Source organism: Mirounga leonina, unplaced genomic scaffold, assembly GCF_011800145.1.
Source record: "Mirounga leonina isolate KUSES-001 unplaced genomic scaffold, KU_Mleo_1.0 Mir_91, whole genome shotgun sequence".
Classification (NCBI taxonomy): domain Eukaryota; kingdom Metazoa; phylum Chordata; class Mammalia; order Carnivora; family Phocidae; genus Mirounga; species Mirounga leonina.
Window position 1 is genome coordinate 32723068 of NW_023270839.1, and position 26644 is coordinate 32749711.

A 26644-nucleotide genomic window follows, 5' to 3' on the forward strand; every position below is an offset into this window, starting at 1 on the left:
CTGCTTTTCTTTCTTCTGCTCCTGTTGGCTTTATCCCTGCAGCTGCGGAAGTGGGGGACAAAGGAGACAATTTTCTGCATGGAAATTTGGTCTAGCTTGGGAGTGCAAAGAGGCCCTAATGGGAATGGTCATTGGATTGAGAGTTCTTTGTCTAAGAATTTTTATTTAAAATTTTTAAATGGCGTGATTTCTACAACTTAGGGTTAATCCTTTCAGTATGTATAGAAAATACGGTAGGAGCAAAATGGGAAAGTTGAAGGCTCAGCTTTCACAGTAACAAGATTTCTGGGAAGGGAACAGTATAGAACTGTGAACTCAATTAGGAATTGTTGGCTTCTAGATTGAGCCTTTGGTTTATCTTGGAGGGGTCCCCATAACTCCCCCATAGGCAAAGCTCTGGAGAACCTGCTTATTTATCTTCTCTCTCCAAAAATCCTGTTCAACCTGTTGGGCACGTGTGTGCTGACAGCGAGCTGATTTTAACCATTTGGAAAGCTGTCACGCCTATCGGTGACAGAAGTAACTGGGCGTCTAACCCGTGCTTTTTTCCTGCCCCTACCCCCCAATATTTTCCTGGTGACGCAGAACTCTGGATGCATGGCATTGTCTGGGTGGAGTCCTGCCGGCTAGCAGGCAGCTTCTTGAAGGGCCAGCCACACCCGGGAGGATGTTGGGTTCCATAAACAAGAACTGCTACATGCTGGTTACAAGGTCAGCTTAGACAGCCGCCCTCAGGGTGAGGGAAGTGGCGTCTTATAAATATGACGTGAGGGTCCTTTTATCTCCTGAAAACTGAGAGGACCCAGGGACACTGGAGAAATTTTTGTAAGAACTTTTTAAGGAATGGTGTAAAAGAAGAATAAAGGCAAAAGCATAATTGAAAGTCTGTAGCCTGGGGCGCCTGGGTGGCTCAGTTGGTTAAGCATCTGCCTTTGGCTCAGGTCATGATCCCAGGGTCCTGGGATCCAGCCCCACATCAGGCTCCCTGCTCAGTGGGGAGCCTGCTTCTCCCTCTGCCCATCCCCCCTGCTTGTGCTCTTGCTCTCTCTCACTCTCTCTCTCTCAAATAAATAAATAAAATCTTAAAAAATAAAAAAAATAAAAGTGTAGCCTAAGGCTGTTTTAGAGAAGCCCTTGACTGTTTTCCTGATATAATTGCATATTCCTTTCTCCTCCCCACCCCCTTTAAGTCAGGGTGAGTGTGTGGACATTGCCAAACCCCCCAGTTGCCAGGTGTGGATCTTCCTTTTCCTTTCTCTGGATGAATGAACCTGCTGCTCTACTCAGAAGAACCTAGAAGCAGGTAGCAGAGATCAGAGACAGGAATTCGGAGCTAGATATGAGTCCTGGTCATGTGACTTTGGGCTACCTGACCTTAATACGCAGCTGTCATCGATCGAGTTCTTACCGTGCGCCCCAACCATTGCTCTGTGCTTGGTGCAACGTCCCCCTTCATGATTAGAACAACAGGAAAACCGAGGCTTCGAGAGGAACAAGGGGGGCTGATGCCAAGGCCGGTACTCTTTTCTCATTTGTTTTTATTAAGGTGTCATTCACCTAGCATAAAATTTACTATTTTCACTCTTTTAGAATGTACAGTTCATGGTGTTTATGTATTCACAAGGTTGGACAGGTGTCGCTACTTGCCAAGTCCAAAGCATGTCCATCACCCCCAAATGATAGCAAGCCCCTTACATCATCCGAATTTCCCCTTCCCTGGTCCCTTGGCAACCACTAGTCTACTCTCTTTCTCTATGGATTTGCCTGTTCTGGTCATTTCATATCAATGGAATCGTACCATATGTCAAAGCCTGAGCTGTTGAGCATGTAGCTTTTTGGGAAAAGCACTTGACCTATTTAGGGGCAGAGTATGTTTATCATAGATGTTTTTATCTTCATCTTGGGTATCTCTCTAGGTTTATTGTGTGGCTTAAATGAGAACCTATGTCAAATGCATTCTGTGAGTGAATGTGAGGTATTTTATTAGCATAACTTTTGTCTGGGACCTGTGTCTGAATGACAGGCCACTCTGAGAGCAAATCTTGCAGGTTTCTTAACTATTTAAAGGGGGTTATATTGACTTACTTCACAAGAATATTGTGAAGAAAACCAGGTATATTTTTAACCTTTGTAATCACGGAGTTACATAGAGAAAATTGGGTAATTGAATCTGTTGAAAGGGAGTATCTTTCAGGTGGTTTGGTAAGCAGGAAAACTACCACCAGGGCAGAGAGAAAAATAGGATGTAAACAGCATCTTCTTTAAGTATAATACATTTAAACTCGGTGAGTCAAGGCAGTTAAGTGACACTTTGTTCTGCTCGGTGGCCAGAAGTTGCCTGCCTTTGGATAAGAGTCCTCACTTCCAGAAACCAGGGTAGGGACAACGGTAAAAAAGGATCTGAGATTAGCTGACAGCATTTGAAAAAATGAAATTTAAGCATGATGTTAAAAGAGTAAAACCTCTGGAATTCTTTAATTCCATGATTGCCTGATATCGCCTCAGTTTCTTCAAGTTCATTCTAGAATCCCAGACTATGAGAGCCGGCAGGACACTGGAATGAGACCAGTTCGTGAACAGAGGTGCCAACTGCAGGCCTGAAGTCCTCACACAGTGAATAATTAGCCGAGTCTGGTCCAGAATCCCTATCTTCCAACCACTGTGCTTGGTGTTAGAATCAACTCTCCCTTGAAGATATTTGGGGTTTTGGTGATGAGCACCCTCTACTTCCTCGCTGATTCCTGTCTCACTCGTATGCTGCCCCCTTGCCAAAACACAAACAAAGCTCACGGGGAATTCCAACAGTATAACCGATTCAGTTCTGAGCTGCAGATACGTTGGGAAGGAATGGTGTTGGCATTTGGGAAATGTAGTGAGAGAATTTCTGGAAATTCTGATGTAGAGTAGGGATTTAAGAGATGATGTTTTTCAGTGGCTCAACCCCACCGTGACCAAAAAATGGTTAAGTAAGCAGAGTCAGAAAGGAAGGGAAACCCCATCACTTTACATGAGTGCAGGGATGTCAGCTTTTGCAAGCGTCTTTATCTCTTATCTTCTTTTGTTTTAATTTTCTGACCTATTCAGAGCTAATGTTACCTGTTACACTTCTTTTTTTTTTTTTTAAAGATTTTATTCATCCATATGACAGAGAGAGACAGCGAGAACAGGAACACAAGCAGGGGGAGCAGGAGAGGGAGAAGCAGGCTCCCCGCCGAGCAGGGAGCCCGATGCAGGGCTCGATCCCAAGACCCTGGGATCATGACCTGAGCCGAAGGCAGACGCTTAACGACTGAGCCACCCAGGCGCCCACCTGTTACACTTCTTTAATGGTGTGAACTGAGCTCAGAGGGGTCAGAGGTTTGCATAGGTCCCAGCGTGGGCAGGCTGCAAAGCCTGTGGTCACGTCCAAGCCACTTGACACCCCCCACTCTGGGCACTGGAGTCAGGCCAGGAAGCATAAAGGACTTGAACAGTTGGGGCCTCCGCTGTGGGCCTCCGCAGATAGGCCCCGAGGTCACAACAGCCTCTCCTCTGTCTTGGCCTCACCATTCAGAGTGAGACCCACAGGCCAGCATCTTTGGCATCCACTGGGAGCTTGTTAGAAATGCAGAGTCCCAGGCTTCCCTAGTCAGGGTGAGCGTTTAACCAGACCCCCAGGTGAGTCCGAGGCTCAGTCAAGTGTGAGAAGTCCTGGCTTGGAGGCTTTATGCCAATGAAATTCATAGACAGCGAGGGAAAGAGATGAAGTGAGCGGCTTATGACTACAGCTTATGCTGTTTCTATTCCTAAATAGTTTACTGTTGCTCAGGTGAGGACACCATACAGGGAACCTGGTTCTCTATAATTTAAACTGAGAAAGGGACTCCTAATTGTGACCCAAGTCCTCCCTGGGGAGGTGAAAGTGGCGTCCACAGCTGTGCTGGTGAAAAGGCAGGAAGCTCCCGCAGATGGCCTGACCCATGGGCCACTCTGGTAGCCGTCAGCTGAGGTCCTGCAGCCTCAACACACGGGAGTGTGGGGGCGGCCAGTGACGTGGAACTGACAGACCCACATTCCGTTGCCTGGACTCCCGGCCTCCACGCCTCAGCTGTTTTCACTCATTCAGCAAAACAGGGAGACAGAAAAGAAACAAAAGCTGGCTGTGGCGGAGGCCTTGTTAATTAGTAAAGCCCCATCTGGCCACGTGTTGGGTCTGTGGCCAAGCCAGGAGCGAACCCGTCCGAGGTGCCTGTGCTCCTGCAAAGGAAAGTGCATCAGCCCCTTTGGATCAGAAAAAAAAACCACGCAGGCCTGGCTTTTTCTGCTGCTGTTTGGGAATTTTGTGCTCGTCATGGATAAAAGTTTCCTCTGGCTCCAGGGGACAGTGTGAGCATTTCTAAATGTGGGCATTAACTCATGAAAATGGGTCAACTTATAATAGCGAGTCATTATTTTCAGTGAATGGTGGTACTTGGCAAAGACTGGGATTTTGCTTTTTTTTTTTGGTGATACAATTATATCCTCTCCTCCCCTTTTAAGAGTAATTGGGGCACTTAAAAGTCAAGTATTTTGGAAGTAGTGGAAATTCAGGACGTTGAAACATGCTGTTTGTCTATTTTGGAAAAATTTCCTTAGTTGCCATCAGTTTAGCAGACCTTCCTTGATTGGGAAATGATGTTTAAACTTTTAATGAATTAGCCAACCAAGAAACCTGATTTGCCCTTGAAATGAGATGGGGGTCATCTAATTTGTGCAGTGCAGTTGTCCTGGAAAGACCATTGGAAGATCTCGGGTTTCTCTTTGGAGAAATGTAGGCTTGACATTTAGCTGCCCAAAATGTGCAGGTTGTGGTCTGAAGCCAAGTTGGAGGATTTAGAACCACAGTAAGTGAACTGTGCCTAGTCCTGCCCTTGGGGAAACATATGTGGGTTTCGTGGGCTTGGTAATTCTTGGTAATGGTGAGGACTCTTGCCTAGATGTTGACCACAGTGTACCGGGGGGGGGAACTTCATCCACCTTTTCCAAGTGAGGGAAGTAAAGCTCTATGAGGCCAAAAGACACTTTCCAGCAAAAGACACTGGAAATGGGCACAGCCTGGATTTGAGTCTGATCTGGCCGACTGACTGGAGAGCCCCCTGCTCCTTCCTGAGAATTCCATTCTTGATATGATTTACGTCTGTGTTACGCGGGTTGAGGTAGGCATGCATGTACTGGGTACTGGGTAGTTGAGGGGAGCGTACCTGGCACAGCTGTAGGGGAGAAGTGGTCCGTCTTCCAGAGCACCAAGGGCACCGTATCTTAATATAAAAAGAGACATGGAGTAGAATGAAAAATATCGTGGTGTCAAATGCAAAATATATACATGCAGTTTTGTTGGAAAAACCCAAACCTTGAAAAGCCGTTCTCCACAGCCCCTTGGATGTCTCTCATCAGCCCACATTGGACTTCTCTGCCTTCGGGTTGCCGAGTGGAAGTTTTGGAGACATGCTCCCATAAGTGCAAGTCCTGGGCCATCTGGGCCTTTTTGCACTCTCCCAGCTGTATGTGGTGAAAAGGAATTTCTTAGCTATGTAAACCCGCGTGGGAGATCTCGTTGGCGCTAGGCTGTTTGTACAGCTGCACCCCAGGGCTCCGGCTCTGCTATCTTTCATGGCCCAGAAGCATCTGCAAATGTGCTGGGGAAGGGTTCCTAGCGGCTGGAGGAGGCGAGAGCTGGGTTGGGGAGGTGGTTGTCCCCCAAGTGCCTGTGGGCATTGATAGTCTTTTCAAAGAAAATGTGTGTTTATTTAAAAAAAATGTCGTATCTCTTGAATTTCCATAGTTCAAGAGTTACAGGAGGGTTTGCCATGGAAAACGTCCCTCTCCTTCTTTCCATAACCCTCCTTCCCTTCCTCACAGCCAGCCAGTGTTACCGGTTTCTCAGGTAGTCAGGTAATGACCTGTCTATCTCCTGTTGCTTTTCTTTTATACAGACCTCCCTTCTATGGGTACCATTCTCTCCCTTGCATTTTCCTTGCTTTCTTGTTCCTTTAGTTTTTCGGTCGCACAGGTTATCACTGAACTCATGTAACGTTTAACAAATGCCCCACCGGTTGCATTTAGTTCACTTCAATCTTTTGCTATTATAATGCTGCCGTTAATCATCTTGTTTATATGGCATTTTGCACACATGTAGGACAAGTGCGAGAAGAGAAGGTGTGGGGTCACAGGGAATGGACATTATAATTTTGACTGATACTACCACATTGCCCCCCAGGACCTCATACCAGTTTCCAGCACCCACCCCCCACCCAGCAGTGGCGGGGGGGTGGGGGGGTCCTGTGATCCCTTACACCACTTACACCTTACCCACCTGCCTTCTGACCTCGGCCGCCTGAAAGGTGAAGAAATGATCTCAGTGCAATTTTAAGGGATGGTCCAGTCTTGACCAACAATAGAACATATCACATCTGCTACTTTTGCCCTTGTGGTGAAGACTGCAAGGTGCTTCCAACCTTTTGGAATGGCAGAGGAACTAGAGCTGGTTTTTGCTGACACTGTGTGACTGCTTGCAGGAATGAACAGTAGTTAAAATACTGAGAAGTAAATCCATACGATTCTTTTAAAAGTAGATATTACCTTGGTGATGTGATACGGCTAAATGAATCTTTAGAGACCATGCGCTCCTTAGTTTTATTGATGCTTGTAACAGCCTCTGCCATCTTGTTATGACAGACAGGACTTAAGATCAAAGGATCAGAGAAACATGGTCCCAGCAACTTCAGCGAGGTCAGCAGTACCGTCTCCAGTGACCTCTAAGTCGGTCCTTACCAGCTCTGGGCCCGGTAGAGTTCTGCTGCCCTTCACCACATTCCTGAGATACAAGCGTAAGCATTTGGAAAAGATGATGCTTAGGTCAAGGTTCAGAGTTGGAAGGGGGGATTTGAAGGTCCTCGAGAACAGTTTTGTTTTCTTCGCTGAGAAGTCAGGTAGGACTTGCCTTGAACAAAGGGATATGCTGGGAATCGGGTATGGTTGCAGGAAAAGGAAGTTTGGCCTGTGGACTTGATATAAAATAGGGGCTTGGGTGTGTTGGGGGGGCGGTTCAGGGACGGGGAGGGCTTCTGGAAAAGTGTGCCAACAGAGGGTTAAGATAAATTTATTTATAAACATAATGTCTGCCACCCTATGAAGACACAGAGAAAAATATACTATCATTTACAGATAGTCAAAACAGGACTCGGCGTCTCCACCCATGCAGGCTCCCTGGAGTCACACCCAGCCTGTGTTACAGAAGGCTAGCGAGGCCGCAGAGCCCTGCCAGCCCCCAGCTCAGCCATTCACTTGCCTGGCCAACCCGCCCGGCATGCAATCCCTCAGGACTCAGGAGGTGCCTCCCCGACTTGCAAACGGAGAGTATACCAAGTCCTAGACATCAAAACACAGTGCGAGGTCCTTTATCTAGCGTGTCAGGGGGCCAGTTAGGCCCAAATTCAGGTTAAACCAGATCCGGTTTTCAGTGGCCTTGTTCTTCCTGAGATTTCTGGGTGAACAAAAGAGCAGTGATGGCACGTGTGTGTTCTTCACTTCACCAGAGCATCTAGGCAGATATCTGTAGCCTGCTTTTCCTCTCCCTGGTGTCTCGGCCGACCTCAGACCACTGAGGTCAACGCCTCGCCTCTCCCCTCTGCCCTGACTCGGCGTCCCGGTTTCCTTTGTCTTCTCTTGGCTGTAGTGAGACATAATTTGTGTGACATGCAATTCACCTGTTTAAGCGCACAATCCCATGGTTTTTAGTATGTTCCTAGAGTTGCACAGCCATTACCACTGTCAGTTTTAGGACATTTTCATCACCCTCAGCCCCATGCACCCCCTGATCTTCTTTCTGTTTCTATAGATTTGCCTAGTTTGGACATTTCGTATAAATGGCAACATGTGGGCTTTTGTGACTGGCTTCTTTCACTTAAGCATAACATTTTCAAGATTCATCCATGTTGTAGCATGGATCAGGACCTCATTCTGTTTTTGAGCCAAATAATCCATTGCATGGATATACCACATTTTGTTTGCCCATTCATCCGTCGATGGACAGTTGGGTTATTTCCGTTCTTTGGCTATCAGGGATAATGCTGCTGTGAGGTTTTGTGCAAGTTTTTGTGTGGCCGTATGTTTTCCTTTCCCTTAGGTATACGCTGAAGAGTGAAATTGCTGGGTCATGTAACTCTGTTTAACTTTGTGGGGAACTGCCAAACTGTTTTCCAAAGTAGGGGCACCGTTTCGCATTTGCACCAGCAATGTATAAGGGTTCTGAGTTCTCTATAGCATCCTCAACTGTTGCTATTATCTTCCTGATTATAACCATCCTGGTGAGTGCAAAGTGGTTTTGATTTGCATTTCATTATGGCTTTGATCTGCATTTCCCTGATAACTAATGATATTGAGCATCTTTTCATGTGCTTGTAGGACTTTTGTGGATCTTCTTTGGAAAGGGGTCTACTCAGATCTTTTGCCCCCCCTTATTTTGAGAGAGAGAGAGAGAGACTGTATTTGCGAGTGGGAGCAGGGGCTGTGGGGGGGCAGAGGTGGTAGAGAGAGAGAATCTTAAGCAGGCTCCACGCCCAGCACAGGGCCTGACCCAGGGCTTAATTTCATGACCTGAATTGAAATCAGGAGTCTGACGCTTAACCAACTGAGCCACCCAGGTGCCCCTCTTTGCCCGTTTTTTAATTGGGGTTTCTTTTTATTATTGAAGAATTTTTTATATATTCTAGATATGGGTCCTTTAACAGATATAGGATTTATAACTATTTTCTCTTATTCTGTGATCCATCTTGAGTTAGTTTTGTGTATGTTGTAAGGAAGGGGGCTGATTTCATCTTTTTGCCTGTGCATATCCAGTTGTCCCAACACCCTTTGCTGAAGACTCTTCTTTGTCCATCGAATTTTCTTGGCGCCCTTGTTGAAAATCAATCGACTATAAATGTTGGATTTGCTTGGGGGCTCTCAATTCTGTCCCACTGAATTGTATGTGTATCCTCATGCCAGTGCCACACTGTCTTATAACTCTAGCTTTGTAGTCTCATACTTTAATGGGAAAGTTAGGGCAGGAATGGGCAATCTAGACTTTTCTTTTTCCTTCCCTGGTCTGACCAGTTATTGGATTCTTTGGATCCTTACTCATGCTTTCAACCACACTATTTCTCCTTGTTCATCTTGCTGGTTTCGGTAGGAGAGGATACCCAAGTGGGTCCTGAGGAGTCCTAGTGGTTGGCACTTTAGTTTTCTCCTTCGCAATGGCAGCTAACCGTGTTCTGACCCAGTAGCTTGACGTGATGGGTGTTCCCAGATGTATAGAATTAAACATTTGGGTTTGAAAAGATGCTCTGTTTTCTGAAACTCTCTAATCGGTTAAGTTCAGGATAATACATATTATTGTACTGTTAAGAGATTTAAAGATCTTTCTGTAAGGCTATGCAAGCAAATAAGCAATTCCGGCAGATAGTTCTCCCATGGGGCCATGACATAACTTTCAAAGCCAAAGCTTGCCCTCCCTGGGCCTTCCCTTCCTTGCAGGCATCTGCAGGGGTGTTCCGTGAGCATCCGATTTGCTGACATTAGCATCTTTGTAGTAGTGGAGCAATGGAAGGCGAGAGATCTGGGAGAAGTGGAATTCTGGACAAGGCCACTTATCATCACTTCACGTTGCTGAGCCAAAAAAAAAAAAGCGCCCATGGTACATCTGGAATTAGCAGTAACCACACTGTACTTGTCACCATGCCTTTCTGTTAGGAATTTTGTGCAGCATGGAGCTCATTTTCAGAAGATGGCGCCCAGAGCTTGCACTAGGAACTCTATCACAATTTAAGTGAATTTTAATTTCTGCTTTGTATTGGACATTAAAAAAATCTGTAAACAGGAACTGTCCTTCATCCAGAACTTCCATTAAGGGGCCCCGCACTTGGCGAGGGGTCAGGGATGTGGACTCGGGCCGAAGGCAGCGCTTACAAGAACAGGTTCTGGAGTCCGTCTGCCCAAATGCACTTGCTCCTAAGTGACCTTGGACAAGTTCCTTATCTACCCAAGTCTCAGTTTCTTTGTCTTTAAAAACAGTGTTAAGAATAGTACCCACCTCCAAGAGTCGTTAAAAGCTTGAAATCCCATGTTAAAGATTTAGTACAGGCAAGGGATGACAAAGTTTTTCTGGGAAAAGCTAGGGAGTGAATATTCTAGGCTTTGCAGCACCAGGGGGGCCTTCCCTCACAGGCATCGGCCACTTGCCGCTCCGCTGTGTAGCTCGAAAGCTGGTGTGCAAACCAGCGCGCGTTGCGATGCTCCCCGAACACTTTATTTTTAATAACAGGTGGCGTGCTGGACTTGGCCTCCAGGCTATAGCATGTCCATCCCTGGCTTCGCACGGCGCCTGGCACATCGCGGGTTTTTAATAAAGGTCAGCCATGCTCGAAGCTGGGGGCGGCCCCTTGACAGCAGCTCCCATGCTCACCCGCTCCGTGTTTTTAACAGAATGTCGAGGTCCTGGCCAGTCGGAGCAACACTTCAGAGCAGAGCCAGCTGGGAGCTGAAATGCACGTGAAGGCGCTGCAGGAGGAGAATGAGAAGCTGCGGGAAAGCATTGCAGAGCTGGAGCAGAGCGTCGCTCGGCTTCAGAGGCAGATTGCTGACATGAAAGGCGATGAGGCCAAAGCAAAGGAAATGCTCAAGAAGGGCGAGGTAAGGCTCGCTGGGCCCCCAGCCCAGGCCTGGCAGCCGCGGATCCTTCTTTTTTCCTGTGTCTGTGGCTTTGGAAGCGGAAGGAGATTTACTATCATAATTTAGCAGGAAAGCTGGAGGCAGTGGCGACTGTGTCCTCTCCACCAGCCATTTCTGCTGTTCCTCTATGAGGGCATACTGAGGAGATGAGCTTGTCAGGAAGGTAGGAACGGGGCCGATGAAGTCAGGGTGGGAAACACAGGCGTCCCCGCTCGACCAGACGTCAGGCACCCTCAGCTTTTTGACACCGGGCAGAGGCCACCTTAATACCACCATCAGACCCGTTCTCACGCATGGCGATTTTTTTCTTCTTTAACACATAGTTGACGGGTTTTGAAGCCCTACCAGTTTTAACCGATTATCTAGTTTGCCAGCTCTCTAGAAGCGGGAGGCTGTTGGCAAGAGACACGCACATGGAGGGGGCAACGAGAGCTCACACTGACCATAGAAGAGGGGACAGAAGCATTGTAAAGGGAGATGCGTTCCAACAGGGCTCCCCAAAATGCTCCTTGGTCAGAATCACCTGGAAACCTTTCCCAAAACTCCGTATGCCTGAGTCCATTCCATACCTGCTCTTTCCAAAGCTGCAGGGGGGAGGCTGGATATGTATTTTCAGTCATGCCGGATGAGTCGCACTTTCACGTCTGGCTAAATGGGGAACTGCAGACAGGCACACATGTCTAAGAGCCTACCTGCTATGTGCCACCTTGGGTCCACTGCTGGCTGTGTCCTTGGATGTCTCCCGCCTTCCCTTCATGCCCCCGAGCCCGCTTCCTAGACACAACATGCATCCGCGTGCACTCTGACCTTGTGTGTCATTGTAGAGAGAGAGCCGGCAATTAGAGGAGGCCCTTGTGCAGGCAAGAAAGGAAGAAAGAGAAGCCACATCAGCCAGAAGGACCCTGGAGAGTGAGCTGGAAGATGTGCAGGTAAACATAGAGCTGTTGTCTTTATTCCTCATAGAAGAAGCCTGAGAAGCAAAATTGGTGAGACGTGGACAGATCGCCACTGGTCCTCTACACCCAGCGAGTTCCTTGCATAGTAAGAACCACACTGGGCTTTAGACCCTCCATCTAGACCACCAGTGGTTCTTAACTGGGGGACATCTGGCAATGTCTGGTGACATTTTTGGTTGTGACAGCCAGGGACATGCTCCTCGCATCGAGTGGGCAGAGGCCAGGGATGGGACAGCCCCCACAGCAACGAATTATCTGGCCCCAAATGGCAGTGGTGCCGAGGTGGAGAAATCCTGGTGTAGACAGTAAAGAGCTTGACAGCTTTCCAAAGATAAAATATGAATTGTGTGAGAAAGCTGGCAGGATCGGTCCCCGAGGCAGTGTGGAGTCAGCTCTCTGGCAGAAGCCAATTTCCTTTCTCCTCTGGGCAAATATACTCCGCAGAGTGTAGTCCTTCAGGACGGCTATTAAAAGCAGGAGGAAGTCGGGTGTTTTTTTTTTTTTTTTAAACTAGATAGCTATCTGTATTCGAAATCAGTAGATTCTTAGAAAATTAGGTTTTCCCATTTGAAGGTTAGAAAGATTGTAGGAAGTACATTCTTAAAAAAAAAAAAATGTCTGCAGTGAAGCTCTAAAATGAGTTTGCACAGCGACCTCAGTGGGATCCAGGTATGTCCTTCTACCTGCTCTGGGTTTTAAAGAACCAGCACCAAGCATTCCTCAGGCCGTTTCTGAGGAGGCCAAAGGCAGTGATTTTGAGCAGCTGTCAAGGAGGACATTGTTAACGTTTTCCATGAGGACCATTGGGTGGGGAAGGGACATATGAAATGTGTTAGGGGCTGACAAAGCAGTCAGGGTTCAGATTTGTAAATCTGCCTAATGCCTAATTGCAGCTTTCCTTTCAGTATACAGCTTCCCCTCCTCCGGGGCAGAGAGAGCCTGCTTGTGCTAGGATTCACTTCAGGTCCGCCGTAGCCAGGGGCCGTCACCCCCAGAGCGGAGGTCTGTGCCTTCTCTCCAGCTTTGGACAAAGACCTTGTTTTTGCAGACAGTAAAGCCCTCTTTTCTTTGAGTTTGGTGTCTGACTGTCCTCACTTTGGACTTCTTTCCCTCTTTCTCTCCCCTCCCTCCTTCCCTCCCTTCCATCCTTCCCTCCTCTTTGTTACAAACTCTGGTTTGGTTAGTTTGGCGTGGACGGCAGGCTCAGCATGCTGCTCCTGAAGCCTTGTGCTGACGACGGCCAGCCGCTGAGGTGCAGGGTTCCACCGGGAGAGCTAGCTGGGGGCAGGAGGAGAGGGAAAGCATTCCTACTCTGCAGGGACAAAAGTCTGCACCTTCGTGTCACGTCCATACCAAGTGCTGGGCGCAGCTATTACACGCTGTCCGTCTTTATCATCTTTAGGTCAAACCAGAGCATTTCGCACAGAAGGAAGTAGTGTACCAGCTGTGGATCTGCAGCTCCGGGTTGCTTTGGCGGAGGGAGAGCGGGTGATGGCCTCAAGGCCTAAAGGTCTTAATGTAATCCCCACCCACCGCACCCCCGGGTTGCTAGCCTCGCCCCGCCTGGGAAATGATCCCTGACCTGTTCCCGGGTGCTCGGGCCTGTTTGCCCCGTGGTGCCGGGCTGGCTGGCGCATGAAGGCCTGGGGCGGTATGTGGCCGTGCCAACCACCAGCAGCGCTCTCTGGAAGACACTCAAGAAGGCCCGGCAGCCTCCCCGCGGTTCTCTCAGGTAGCCGGTCTCGGAAGGAGTCCCCTGCACAATGCACCATGGCTCTCAGATGCTGGGTTTTCTGTCAAATCGGGAACCAGAGAGCCGGTCCGATCACTTTCCGCATGCCTCCCTTCCCAAAGCTGGCAACCGAAAGCGAACTTAACCCTTCGAGGAGGAGGGAAGAGTAACTTGTTTTTGTTTTTTAGTCCCCACATGGCATTTTATATTTCAGAGTCTTTGTACCTTTAGCAGTCTGTGGCATCTTCATGCATGGTAACTTTTCCTTGACACAGTAGCCGAAGGCCACGGGAACTTAGGTCTGATTTATTAGGACTCAGAAAGTGGCAGTGGGATAGAACGATGCCATTGTTGGTTTGCTCGACCCCTGCTGCTGGGGTTAGGATGGCACTGCCGAGTAGATCCACTGGAACTGCCTTCAGGCAGAGATGTGTCGGATTCCCTTGAGAAACGGCTTCTGCAGATGGGGAAGTGAAGAAACCCTTTCTGGAGAAGCCACCATTCTCTCCTTCGGGGAGGGATAATGTGTAAGTTCTGTAAGCCTTCCCCTCCCACCCTGTCGGACTTCCGTGTCATGAAATGACAGAAGAGAGCCCTAGAGCTTCCCCCGTGGCAGCCCCGGTACTGTGGCAGGGAACTGCCTGGGACCCACGCGGTCTTGTGTCCCCACAGAGGCTGCGTAAGGGGAGCGCGTTTTCATTCATGAGCTGCTCTCACAAGCTGTAACTTGGGTATCTGGACAACACTCCTGAGAAGTGTTCTCATGAGTTCTTTTTTTTTTTTTTTTTAAGATTTTATTTATTTGACAAAGAGACACAGCGAGAGAGGGAACACAAGCAGGGAGAGTGGGAGAGGGAGAAGCAGGCTTTCTGCCGAGCAGGGAGCCTGATGCGGGGCCCGATCCCAGGACCCTGGGATCATGACCTGAGCCAAAGGCAGACGCTTAATGACTGAGCCACCCAGGTGCCCCTCATCAGTTCATTTTTGTCAGTGCTTCATTGCAGCTTTCCTTTCAGTATACAGCTTCTCCTCGGCGGCAGAGAGGAGCCTGCTTGTGCTAGGATTCATTCGGGTCAGCCATAGCTCAGGGGCCGTCACCCCCAGCTTCGGTCTGATCAAGCCTCTCATTCCTGTAAGTCCATGGGCTCACCTGCCACTCGGCTATTGTTAATAGGGACTAACAGGGGCCTTCCTTAGTCATACAGTAAAAGGCTCTGCATCCATCAACAGACAGTGATCTTCAAGCTCAAGGGTACTCACTATACATTCAATAACTGTGTTTTCTATTCTCTGAACTGATCATTTTTTCCCCGATTTTTGTCGCAGTATTTTGGTCAATGGGTTTAAGTTGCTGGTCTTCGAAATATAGTCACTGTAGCAACAGCCTTTCGCTCCTGACTCCCAGCTGCAAAATGGGGAGTTTGCTTCTTTTTGTGTGAGTTTGGAACATGTTTTCTCAGCAATGGTGTATTGGAATACATTCCTGGAGGAACTGAGGAGGCAGAACATTATTCTAAACAGCATCTCTAAAATTTAAAGTATGTTAGAATTTTCTGAGTAAATTTTAAGTCTAAATTTGTGGGCCCCGGTCTAAGGAAAATTGTGATTCCATCACAGGGGGCTAGAATCTGCATTTCAAGTAAGGAACACCCCATCCTTACTTGGCGACTCTGACATACAAAGTCTTTAGACCACTTTTGGGGGTAGGTATTAATTTCCAGCCACTGAGTTTTTATCATATGTCTCATCATGAATCTGGGCTATGAGACATACTCAGATGGAAAATCTCTTCCTGCCTTGACAGATCTTACTACCTTGCAATAGAGGCAAGCTACAAGAAATATTTTTTAAATAATTTAGCAACACTGTTCTTCCAGACAAATGTGTGAGTGTTGGGGTGGGGTGTGTGGGGTTTTGGCGGGGCCCCAGGCCCAGAGTGGGTGAGTCTCGTGTCTCCGGTGGCACGGGAGACCGGGGCCAGGCAGGGCGCCCTGCCTGAGCCAAGGGGGAAGCAGAGATGCACACACCATATGGAGGTTGATTGGAGCCAAGGCTGGCTTGTCTGCTGGCCTGTAGCCTCTGGGATTGGGATCCAGGAGGAGAAAAAGAGGCTGGTTGGGGGGGTGGTCTCTAAGGGCATGGTTGAGTTGGATCCTATAGGAAGCCCTTCATGTCCCTCTGTATTTTGTTGTTTTTCGGGAATTTACATTTTGAGATACGTTACTTGAGAGTTTTCTCCCACACATGGAACCAGACCTTGCTTGCCTTACCCTGCATCCTCCCCTTTGCCCCCAACACCACTAAATCAACTACAAACACAAATCCCAGGAGGTGACCCTGTTTCTGGTATGTGCCCAGCTGGACTGTGGTGGGACACACTCCTGCTAATTGCCTCCACACTGAACTTCTAATTACCTTCCTTTTACCACCTTCTTTTCTCCCAACAGCTTTTGTTGACCTTGGTTTCCCGCAGAAATTAACTTCAGCAGCCCAGCTGCGTTGGCTGGTTCTGTGAGTGCAGTTCAGCCTGGCAGAGTGGAGGGGCCGGAAGGCCTCCACGGGTGGCTTTTTGGCCCCAGGTCACAGGGTCAGCCAGCAGCATGGCTGGCCATGCTTTGCAAACCAGGAGTGCCCCAAGTGATTTGGGAGTGTTTTCAAGACGCCTGAGTTGGTGCATGTGATAGCTTGTAAATTGTTAAGCACCGTACAGATACAGAGACTGTTGTCCTTGTAACAGCAGCTGCGGAGACACAGGACACAAGTCCTAAGCAGTCCCTGTAGCAACTCACATGCAGCCCTCAGTACCTGAGACCATTTTCTTTTTTTTTAAATTTTTATTTATTTGACAGAGAGAGACACAGCAAGAGAGGGAACACAAGCGGGGGGGTGGGGGGGTGGGAGAGGGAGAAGCAGGCTTCCCACTGAGCAGGGAGCCCGATGCGGGACTCGATCCCAGGACCCTGGGACCATGACCTGAGTCGAAGGCAGACACTTAACCGACTGAGCCACCCAGGCGCCCCTGAGACCCATTTTCTAGATGATCCAGCCCACGTCTGGGTCATGCTGCCTCTTTCTGAGCTCTGCCCCTTCTTGGTATCTTTACGCCAGCGGCTGCAGAACTTAGCCATTTAAAGAGGCCACCATAATCTTTTTAAGATACTTTAGGATTTTGTTTTAGAATTGCATCTTTTTACATAAAGAATATCAGGCTCTGTGACTGGGTGAGGTGAGAGCTTCAGGGGATCCTGGGGAAAATAGCTCACTCAAGATAGTTTCATTTTATGGTAAGTACTAGGATTTGGTGCTGAATCACTAAATAACACTCATTTGCACTTTTCTAACTAGTGTCTTTTCCGTTTCACACCTTTTACTCATCAAGTTTATCCACCTGTGGATTGCCAGATTCCTTTTTCTTCCATCTATGAGTCCAACCACGATTTTGTTGATTACAACTCCCTCTACCCAAGTGGACTCTTGACCTTATGGGTCAGTGTTCTCTTTCCTCATAGATTCATTTTTAGCTATTTTAACTGTAGGAAGCGTCTGCAGAGCAGAGGAAATTCTAGACCATGAGATGTAATGCTGTATAACACAGGATGTAAATTGACACATTGGTTCAGGTTTGTCTGATATATATCTTTACCTCAGTTTTCAAGCATGAACTTGAAAATTTCATGTTTTCAGACACTGTCCTTAATCACTGCCCTGAGCAGCCTTGGCCATTTTCTGTATTTCTGTAATAAATCCTTTGCCCCTTTATTCTCATGTGTTTTTTTGGCTGAGTCAACTTTGCATTTGGGTCCTTGAATTTCAGAACCAGCCGTGTCTTTGTGTCTTGGGATGGTTTTGTTTTGATCCTTTTCCTTATCACCGATGTAGCAGGTCTGATTGCTTTGTGGTGTGGCTGCAGAATTCCCTCTGCCCCCTGTTCCTGGGGCTGACCTGGTAGGTAGGTGACCGTGCTGTCCCTTCCCTGCCGTGTGCAGAGAAATCTGAGTCGGGCCACCCAGGAGCAGAAGCAGTTGTCTGAGAAGCTCAAAGATGAGACAGAGCAGAAGGAGCAGTTAAGGAGACTGAAGAACGAGATGGAGAACGAGCGATGGCACCTGGACAAGACCATTGAGAAACTGCAGAAGGAGGTGAGGGGTGGGGAAGCAAGGGGTGTGGGGGGAACACCTGGGCTGGGGCCCAGTGTCCTCTGAGGGCCTGGTGAGAGCTAAGGAAACCTACACTGATGTCTAAGCATGCATGTGTCAGATTTCCAGATCCCCTGAAGCAGCTCTTTGGACTTGTTGAGAATCCCAGTTAAAGGGAAACTGGTCTAGAAAATGCCAGTACTCTCTGGATTCTGGGCCCAGCTCCTCTCAACAATCACCCAAAGAAGCCTGGCACGTAAGGGCAGACTTAACAATTGTTACCTGAATCAGAACCGTGTGTAACGTCTGCATTTGCACCCATCTTTCTTGTCCAGAAATGTGAAAGGCAGTTTCAAAGTCTAGTAGTTGCTACTTCTCTTCTCTGCTCATCTCTGCCCTGAAATATGCAGAAGGGGGAGAGGCACAAAGCTGACGGGCTCCCTGCATTCTAGGAGCCAACAGGAATGCCTGCCATCTTCTGATCCCTACTATGTACCAGTCACTGTACCAGCTATTTTGTAACTGGAATTCTCTTATGTATTAATTCTGACAACACCCCTGTAAGGTACATATGATGATTCCAGTATTTCCGATGAGGACACCACAGAGGCCCAGTGAGGTTTAAGGGCATGGCCCGGTTATGTAGCTGGTAAGTGGCAAAGCAAGGGCATGACCCAGGTCTAGGTATCCAGCCACAAAAGGTGTGCTTGTTCACTCCTCCTTGCTACTTCCAAGTTAGAGGTGACCAAGCCTGGACAGCCCATGACCAGGTGCTTTGCAAAGTCTTTGGGGAGGTTGTAGAAGAAAGAGGAGGAGATGTGTTCTGTGTTTCGATGGGACCCAAACCTAGCTCTCGGGCCCCAGCTGGAGTATCACAGGGTGGGCTCACAGCCATGTCACTCCTTCCAGATGGCTGACATTGTTGAGGTGTCCCGCATATCAACCCTGGAGCTCCAGAACCAGCTGGATGAGTACAAGGAGAAAAATCGCCGGGAGCTTGCAGAAATGCAAAGGCAGTTGAAGGAGAAAACCTCAGAGGCCGAAAAGTCACGTCTGACTGCCATGAAACTGCAGGATGAGGTAATGCCTGGCCAGATCCTTTCCTGGTTTACCCCCCCGTTCAGAGTATGCTGTACTAGAGACTGTTTTGCAACTCTTCTAGGAGAGACTCAGGGTACGTCCGAAGACAGCATTTGGACTTGATTCTTCAGTGTTAACCCTTAGGATGATCACATGGGGCAAATGGCATTCTAAGACACAAAGTCCCAGGGCCCTGGGCTGAAATTGACACAACTTTAAAGTGACCATTTTCTCGATTCATCCAACAGTTTCTGCCTAAAATGTTTAGCTGCCATTTATGGAGCACCACTGGTATACCCAGCTGTGTCTCAACGATTCATGTGTATTAGTGTTTTGTTTTGTTTTGTTTTGTTTTTTAAAAGATTTATTTATTTATTTGAGAGAGCGAGAATGAGAGAGAAAGAGTACATGAGAGGGGGGAGGGTCAGAGGGAGAAGCAGGCTCCTCGCCGAGCAGGGAGCCCGATGTGGGACTCGATCCCGGGACTCCAGGATCATGACCTGAGCCGAAGGCAGTCGCTTAACCAACTGAGCCACCCAGGCGCCCCTTTGTGTATTAGTGTTTTAATTTAACCCTAGAACACAGATTATAGTAAACAATTGCTTTTTGACATTCATTTATAAAATACAGACTTTTATGGGAGCGGGTGTGGTGGACATGAGCTTCAGAACAACGATAATGGAGACAAAAAGAAATCTTCAGGAATGTATGAGTACTGAAATTATTAAAACATATTTTTTAGTATTATATTTAGGAATAGGTGTAGAGCAAAATAACTCAAATGTTAGCTCCCTTCAGTCTTGACTTGTAAAGAGCCAAGAAAAATAAAAGGAATGTTTTTGATTATTTTAATGGAAAGCTGAAGGTTCTAAAACACAAGTACGGCGTATGCTGATTTCTCGTTATGCCTCTTGCCAGCTGGATGACCTTGAGCAACTTACCCCAATTTTCGGAGCATCTGTTTCTACCTCTTTAAAAACACACCAAATAACGATGATTTAATAATGAAATGAGATAACGTGTGAGACTAGAGAGCCGAGGGTTTGTATATCCTGGACACCAATGTTAAGGGTTTTTTTTTTAGAGTCCAAGGCTTGCTTTTTTTCATAAGCAGTGCCAAGAGCATCAAGATTCCACAGGAAAACAAGTTTTTCTTTAAAAAACAAACTTTTAATATCTTTGATGATCAAAGAGATATTGCCCATGAGTCAGTGCTGGAACTGTGTGAAAGAACAATGGAGATTTATTATAGACTTCTAGAACATTTCTGAAAGGATCCTGATAACAAGTCCCCTCTGCTGCAGGGTCATATGATGCAGGACCCCAGTAACTGAAATTAGCATAGTGACATCACAGTTCTTTCTGGCATTAAAAGAAAGTCATTTGCATTTCTACGGCAAACAGGAGGGGAGTTTCGGATATTTGCCAGAACACCAACAAACACATGGTGCGCTGCTTTGATTTCAGAAAAATCACAGTGTCATGATGACCTCTGCAAAGGGCTTCCTGTTGCTTTTTTTTTTTTTAAAGATTTTATTTATTTATTTGACAGAGAGAGAGACAGCGAGAGAAGGAATACAAGCAGGGGGAGTGGGAGAGGGAGAAGCAGGCTTCCCGGCAAGCAGGGAGCCCAATGCGGGGCTCGATCCCAGGACCCTGGGATCATGACCTGAGCCGAAGGCAGACGCTTAACGACTGAGCCACCCAGGCGCCCTTCCTGTTGCTTTTTGTGTGATGGTTATCATTCTGCTAGAATCTTCGGATTGGAAGGAACTTCAGAGATCCTCTAGTTGGATGAGGAAACTGAGACCCAGAGAGATTAGTTAAGGCCAGAAGGAGATCAGTATTGTTCATAAAAGAGCAGTCATTCAAAACGAGATCCCTTAACAGTGAAAACAAAAGATGACCCTTCCTAGATTTTTCTCAGTGGTGCAGCCCTGTGAGACACAGTTTCCGTCTGAATGGCAGAAATGGACACCTCATCGTTCTGGAAGGAAACTGCAGGCAGATACTGCCCTGTATCCAGCTATGGAAGTCAGTGGAGTTGGTGAAAACAAAAGTGAATTGACAAGCCAGGGTCACCCTGGATCCTTGAAAAACTCAAGCTCACCTCTGTTCACGGCCCCCAACCCTGTGTTTTGGTTGAGCTGAGATAAAGCTTGTCTGTTAACATAAAAGGGGCAGGGAGTCGGTCTATCCTCAGGGGCAAAGCACTGCCTTCTTTGCTTTAAGAGAAATAGACATTTGACATGTTTTGCCTTTGGTGTGGAGCCAGAGAAGTTCTGACGAAGGTTATCTCTAGAGAATGAAGGCTTGGAGTTCACTGTTGGTTTATTGTCTGAATCCCACTTAGCGAAGGGCAGTTCTGACTACTTCAGGGGAGCACTAGTGTAGCTAGTAGTGCTTGGGATCCCAGGCACTATCCGTGTTCTGTGGGGCATGGCCTCATTGAGTATTCTTTTTTTTTTTTTTTACTTAAGTATAAATTTTTTTGTATTCTTATGTTAATCCCCATACATTACATCATTCGTTTTAGATGTAGTGTTCCATGATTCATTGTTTGTGCATAACACCCAGTGCTCCATGCAGAATGTGCCCTCCTCAATACCCATCACCAGGCTAACCCATCCTCCCACCCCCCTCCCCTCTAGAGCCCTGTTTGTTTTTCAGAGCCCATCGTCTCTCATGGTTTGTCTACCCCTCCGATTTCCCCCCCTTCATTCTTCCCCTCCTGCTACCTTCTTCTTCTTTTTTTTTTGAGTATTCTTTTTGACAGAGCCCTTGACTCAGTTACCACTACACCAGATGACGGTCTTTATCTGGAGAGGTCTTCTTCAAGGCTGTGCTGTTCTCATTGAAAGGTCAGGGGTTCCTGTCAGCTTCCAGGAACCCATTTCCTAAAGTTTTGCCACTGGGCTTCTGAAACTAGCCTAACCTGGTGCCCCCCCACCCCCAACACCAGACTATCTTTGAGGCTTCCCCAACTTCTCTGTGAAAATCACCCCCAAAAGATGCTGTTCTCTAATGGAGTTTGCCACTCACTGTCATATACTCTCTGAAGGAACTAAACCCCTGGTGTAGTTAGTTATTCCTAAGACGGTGCCTTCACCCAATACCCTATACCAGCTCCAAGAGGGAAGGAAGTTGGAAACAAAACAGATAGTCTTGGTCTTCACTGAATCAATCCACACAGGTGTATGAGGAGCACGTACAGGTGGTTGGTCCCCTCGGGGAGATTCCAGCGAAGTAGAAAACAGGGACAACCCCCTTGCGTAGCAATCTGTTTGTTGCACTTTCTTCAAAGCTGTTAGTTCAGTGCCACCTTGTGGATGAAAAGAACACTGTAGATTATGACAGCTGATTTAGGATTTTCTTCTAGAGAGCAGATGGTTTCACCTAATGTGCATGCTTATATTATTAGATTTTGTGCTTGCGAGTTGTTTTGGGGTCATTAATTTCATTTTTATTTTCCCCTCATTTTGGCCCTCCCACTGAGATGATGCTGGTACAGGTGGGTCATAAATCACACTGTAGGAAGCACTTACCTAGTTCGGTGGCTCTCAAGTGTTTTTGGCCATGACCTATATAGTAAGAACTACGTCCCGCATCGCAACCCAGTAATATGTACATCCATACAAATGTATGAGTGTCTAGTACAAAGGTTTCACAAAACAATATCTATTTGTATTCTACTCTGATATTTTCTGTTATACTAAATTTCAAAATGCTGGCCAACATCTACTAAATTGAATTTATAACTCAGTGGTTTGCTACCTGTAGCTAGGAAGCTGCTGCTTTTTATAGGAGAGGAAACTGAGGCCCAGAGGGAGCTGGAACTGGCTCAGGGTCTTCTGGACTGCAGTATGTGGGCATCCCCCGATCATCTTTGGGGTCAGCCTCTGCACTGTCTGTCCAGATGCTCTCCTGATGCAGCCCAGGTAACCACCCACTCCTCCTTCTAGATGCGCCTGATGGAGGAGGAGTTACGGGACTACCAGAGAGCTCAGGATGAAGCGCTCACAAAAAGGCAACTTCTGGAGCAGACGCTGAAGGACCTGGAGTACGAGCTGGAGGCCAAGAGTCACCTCAAAGACGACCGAAGCCGACTCGTCAAGCAGATGGAGGTCTGTAGGCTATGCGAGTGTGAGCCGGGGCCTGTGCAGGGCAAGCATGGGACACAAGAGAAGTGACCTCTCTGTGCACACCTAAGCCTTTGGGATGCCTTCGGTTTTTATTCTCTGGAACAGCCAGACATTAGTAAAGTCATTTCTTGATTTGAGGAAGAAGCTAATAGTTCATAGACTCATAAGTTGTCAGAGCCAAAAGGAATGATGGGGACAGTTTAGCACAGTGCCCTCATTGTCTTGAAGAGGAAGCAAAACAGAGCCGGAAAGAGGCCAGGTGATTTTACATAAGGGCACATAGTGCATTTTCTATTGGTTGCTTTGGGAGGTGCTTCCAACTACAGAGGAGACAAGACGGCTGCAAATCTAGAGAGGGGCTGAGCTGTGCCTTGGACCCGAACCACCTAACTCCTGGGGACACCCAGCTCTCATTTGTCACACCGCATGCTCTGTTCTTGTCTCCTAACTCTGGCCTTTTTTTTTTTTTTTTTTCTGTCCCATGATCCAGCTTTGCCAAAGCTAGCAGCAAACTGTGGCTCAGTTCATTTTTGGATACACCATATGTACATAGTCTAAGACAGTATGTCAGAATGTGCTCACTGGGGTCACCAGCTGGGGGTGACCTGTTCACAACATGGTAGAAAAATATGAATCAAGTAATAGAATCAAAACATGCACAAGCTACTGAGCAGGACAGGAGGAATCTTAACATCAGTCCACCTGAACTTATACAAAAGAATAATCCTCAAGAACAAAACCAGCCCCAAACCAGAACACCCCCCCGAAAACACACATACCCCACATCCCAATGGAATTTAGTGAGGGGGAGAATCAGCCCCAGACCTATGGGAGAAGTTAAAATTGTCAAGGTTTTGGTAAAAAGACAGTGCTCAAGGACAGGGAGAGATGGTTTGAATTTAAAGTCAATGGAATTTCTGATTCAATTTTGCAAATAAATAAAAATAACTTTTAAAACCTCCAGGGGACTTAGTAGCAATTTCCATCCAGGGAGGGATATTTCAACCATTAAAGATTTTATTAGATGGGCCCCTTTTAGACACTAGAATAACCTGGTTACAGTCTTATTGTCCTTTTGTAGGATTGCTGTGTATTTTGCTATTGTTCCTGCTTCTGATCTCATTAGAGGGGGTCATTTTAAGGCAAGCTAAGGTCAACCCAGTTAACTAGGAAGTGATTTTTCAAGGACCCAAACAATCTGGTTCAAAGCAAGCTAAAGCTGCATTGGACAGCGGTGTGAGAACCTTTGGTGTAATGACCCCTGACCTGGGCCCCTGAATGCTCTTGGTGGGTTTTGAATAGTACAGATTTTAGACAGGAAGAGAGGCCTGTGAGGAGGTGCTTTTAGCTAAACATTGGGTTGTCATCTTCTTCTAGAATATTCTGACTAGAAAGAACATTTCCTTTTACCAAATCAAGGTCTAGAAGCAGTGACATGACTGAGCTTCCCTTGCCCCTGGGCATTATTTTAGATATTTCTCCATTAATGACAAAATGAATAGCTCTCAAGGCCCTACCAGAGCAGCTCGCTGGAGGAGTGTTTCCTCCCCTCAGAGGTAGCTGGCAGGACTAGCTTGCTGTGATGAATATCTTGCCTGTTCCTTCACTAGCACTTAACAAATTAATTCTCTGGACTCAAGAGCTCTCTCAACAATGGGCATTTTCTGTAGGATCAGAGACTCAGGTGGCTGTTTTACGTAAAAGAAGCACTTGTGGACCCTCGGTGATTTCTGCCACGAGTGGAGCTGGCCTCGGAGGCGTCAGGGACCACGGAACAAAGAGGAGGGTCAGGGCGCCTGGGTGGCTCAGTTGGTTGAGCGACTGCCTTCGGCTCAGGTCATGATCCTGGAGTCCCAGGATCGAGTCCCGCATCGGGCTCCCTGCTCGGCAGGGAGTCTGCTTCTCCCTCTGACCCTCCCCCCTCTCGTGCTCTCTCTCAAATGAATAAATAAAATGTAAAAAAAAAAAAAAAAAGGAGGGTCAGTGCAGAACCCGGTGCTCTGTTCCAAGTTGGTCTTCGAGCCTCTCAGCTCACGGGAGAGAGCTTTCTGGGTTCCCTGTAGATTTCATTCACCAGCAGGGAAGGCATTCACAGACATTTACTCATTCACGTGAGTAGCTCTGATTTTTGGCCTTTACAGAAGCGTCCAGAGCTTGTCAGCCAGCCCACTTTGACAATTGCAGAGACAGTGTTTACGTGCAGATGCTGCAGACTCGTGTTTCAAAACTCACGATGCCGATTGCTTTTTTACCAAGTATGGCACTCAGTTAACGCAGACATATGACACATTGGCGAGTGACAGGAGAAACATGTGCATAGACCTTACAAGCCCCTATTTCTAGGTAGGGTGGTTTGTGTTAGAAGCCTCTTTTTTCATACACGCAGCTACTTTGACATGCTTTTCTCTTAGCACTCAGTGGTGTTAAATGAGGAGCCAGCAAGGAAGACAGAAATGACAATTCTTCTGTAATGACTGAGCCACCGCTATCTCTGGGTTACTCAGGTGCAGATTTGGGACTGACTGCCTAATGCACGAAGTGTGTGAGGTGTCCCAGAAAAGCAGGCGGGGGCAATAGTAAGTTGTAGCCTTTACTCCTGCAAGGCTCTCGGAAACTCTGAGCAGGAGGGAGAGAAAGCATTGTCCAGAGCTTGGAATTTTTAGAAAAATGTGTCTTGGATGATGTCTGAGCTCCCACATTGCCTTTTAACAGGTAACTTGGGGACCTTAGGCCTAGGTAGATCTTTGTAAAGTTACTGATTCATAAGGGGGACAAAAGATGTGAAGGAAACAGGCTAAAATATCCACAGGGCTTATGTTAGGGCTCGGGGTAATATTTTGTCTCCTTTCATGTATTTTTGAAATGCACAATTACATCTTACATTATGAAAGCAATACAACTCGGTTTTTTGGGCTGTATGAGAAGGAGATGCATCCTTTCCCTAAACTCTAGTGATACTCAGCTCTGATCTGCCTTTGAGGTTTGCATTCCCCAGGGCCGTCCTTGCACTCCACCTGGGTCAGTGTGAGTTTAATAGGGCTATGTTTGTGTCTTCCTTCTTTCTTAGGACAAGGTGTCTCAGCTGGAGATGGAACTGGAAGAAGAAAGAAATAACTCAGATTTGCTGTCTGAGAGGATCACTCGGAGCAGGGAACAGGTGCTGTATGTAGTTGAATGATGAATGGATTGTCCTTCATGGAAAAGGAAATGTGAGAAGTGAAACCCAAGGATTCAGCTAGAAGAGGGAAGAAAGTTCTTGCCTTATAGAAATGATGGAAGGCTGGGTAGTGTTCACCATAGTAAGCCATGAAGAGGGAGGTGTAGTATATAACATAAAGCACACAAAGTGGAAGTTTCCAGAGTGATTATAGGTAACAGTCTATTAGCCATAATAGGCAAACTGCTCTGCTTAGAGCAGAGGCTCTAAGAATCATTAGTCCAACAAACAATTGTGTGAAATTGGGTTGCCATGGAAAGTAGAGGACATGATGCAGATTTTTCCTTTAAGAACTTTACAAGCTAAATAGCCATACAGACGCCTATGAAGCATTCACAGTACATTAACAACCTCTTCCAAGTGAATGCTTTTTGCAGTTTTCAAAGGTGAGGAATTCCTCTTACCTTCGATCTGTACAGCAACACTGGGAGGCAGCTAGGGACCGTGTTCGCTGTCTTCACACTGTAGATAATAGAACTAATTTCCTAAATGACACTCCATGTAATCCGAAGGTTTTTGAATTTTGTTTCCATTTTTTAATTAAAAAAAAAGTTTAAAGCAGCTGGGTTCTGTCCTGGGGATAGGGAGTCCTCTCATTGGGAAGTGGTGGTTCCCTTCAATGGTTGCCTTGCCCAAACCATTTGACAGATCACATG

General features: G+C 47.1%; 1 protein-coding gene across 1 annotated transcript in view; it reads left to right on the top strand.

The window, feature by feature from the left end:
• The window catches only part of CGNL1 (cingulin like 1), a 116119-nt gene that overhangs the window by 72300 nt on the left and 17175 nt on the right, over positions 1–26644 (top strand). Inside the window, exons 9-14 of the mRNA XM_034994795.1 lie at positions 10480–10686; positions 11550–11654; positions 17400–17552; positions 18459–18629; positions 22592–22753; positions 25839–25928. Coding sequence (XP_034850686.1) covers positions 10480–10686; positions 11550–11654; positions 17400–17552; positions 18459–18629; positions 22592–22753; positions 25839–25928 — 888 coding nt within the window. The remainder of the gene's footprint in view (positions 1–10479; positions 10687–11549; positions 11655–17399; positions 17553–18458; positions 18630–22591; positions 22754–25838; positions 25929–26644) is intronic.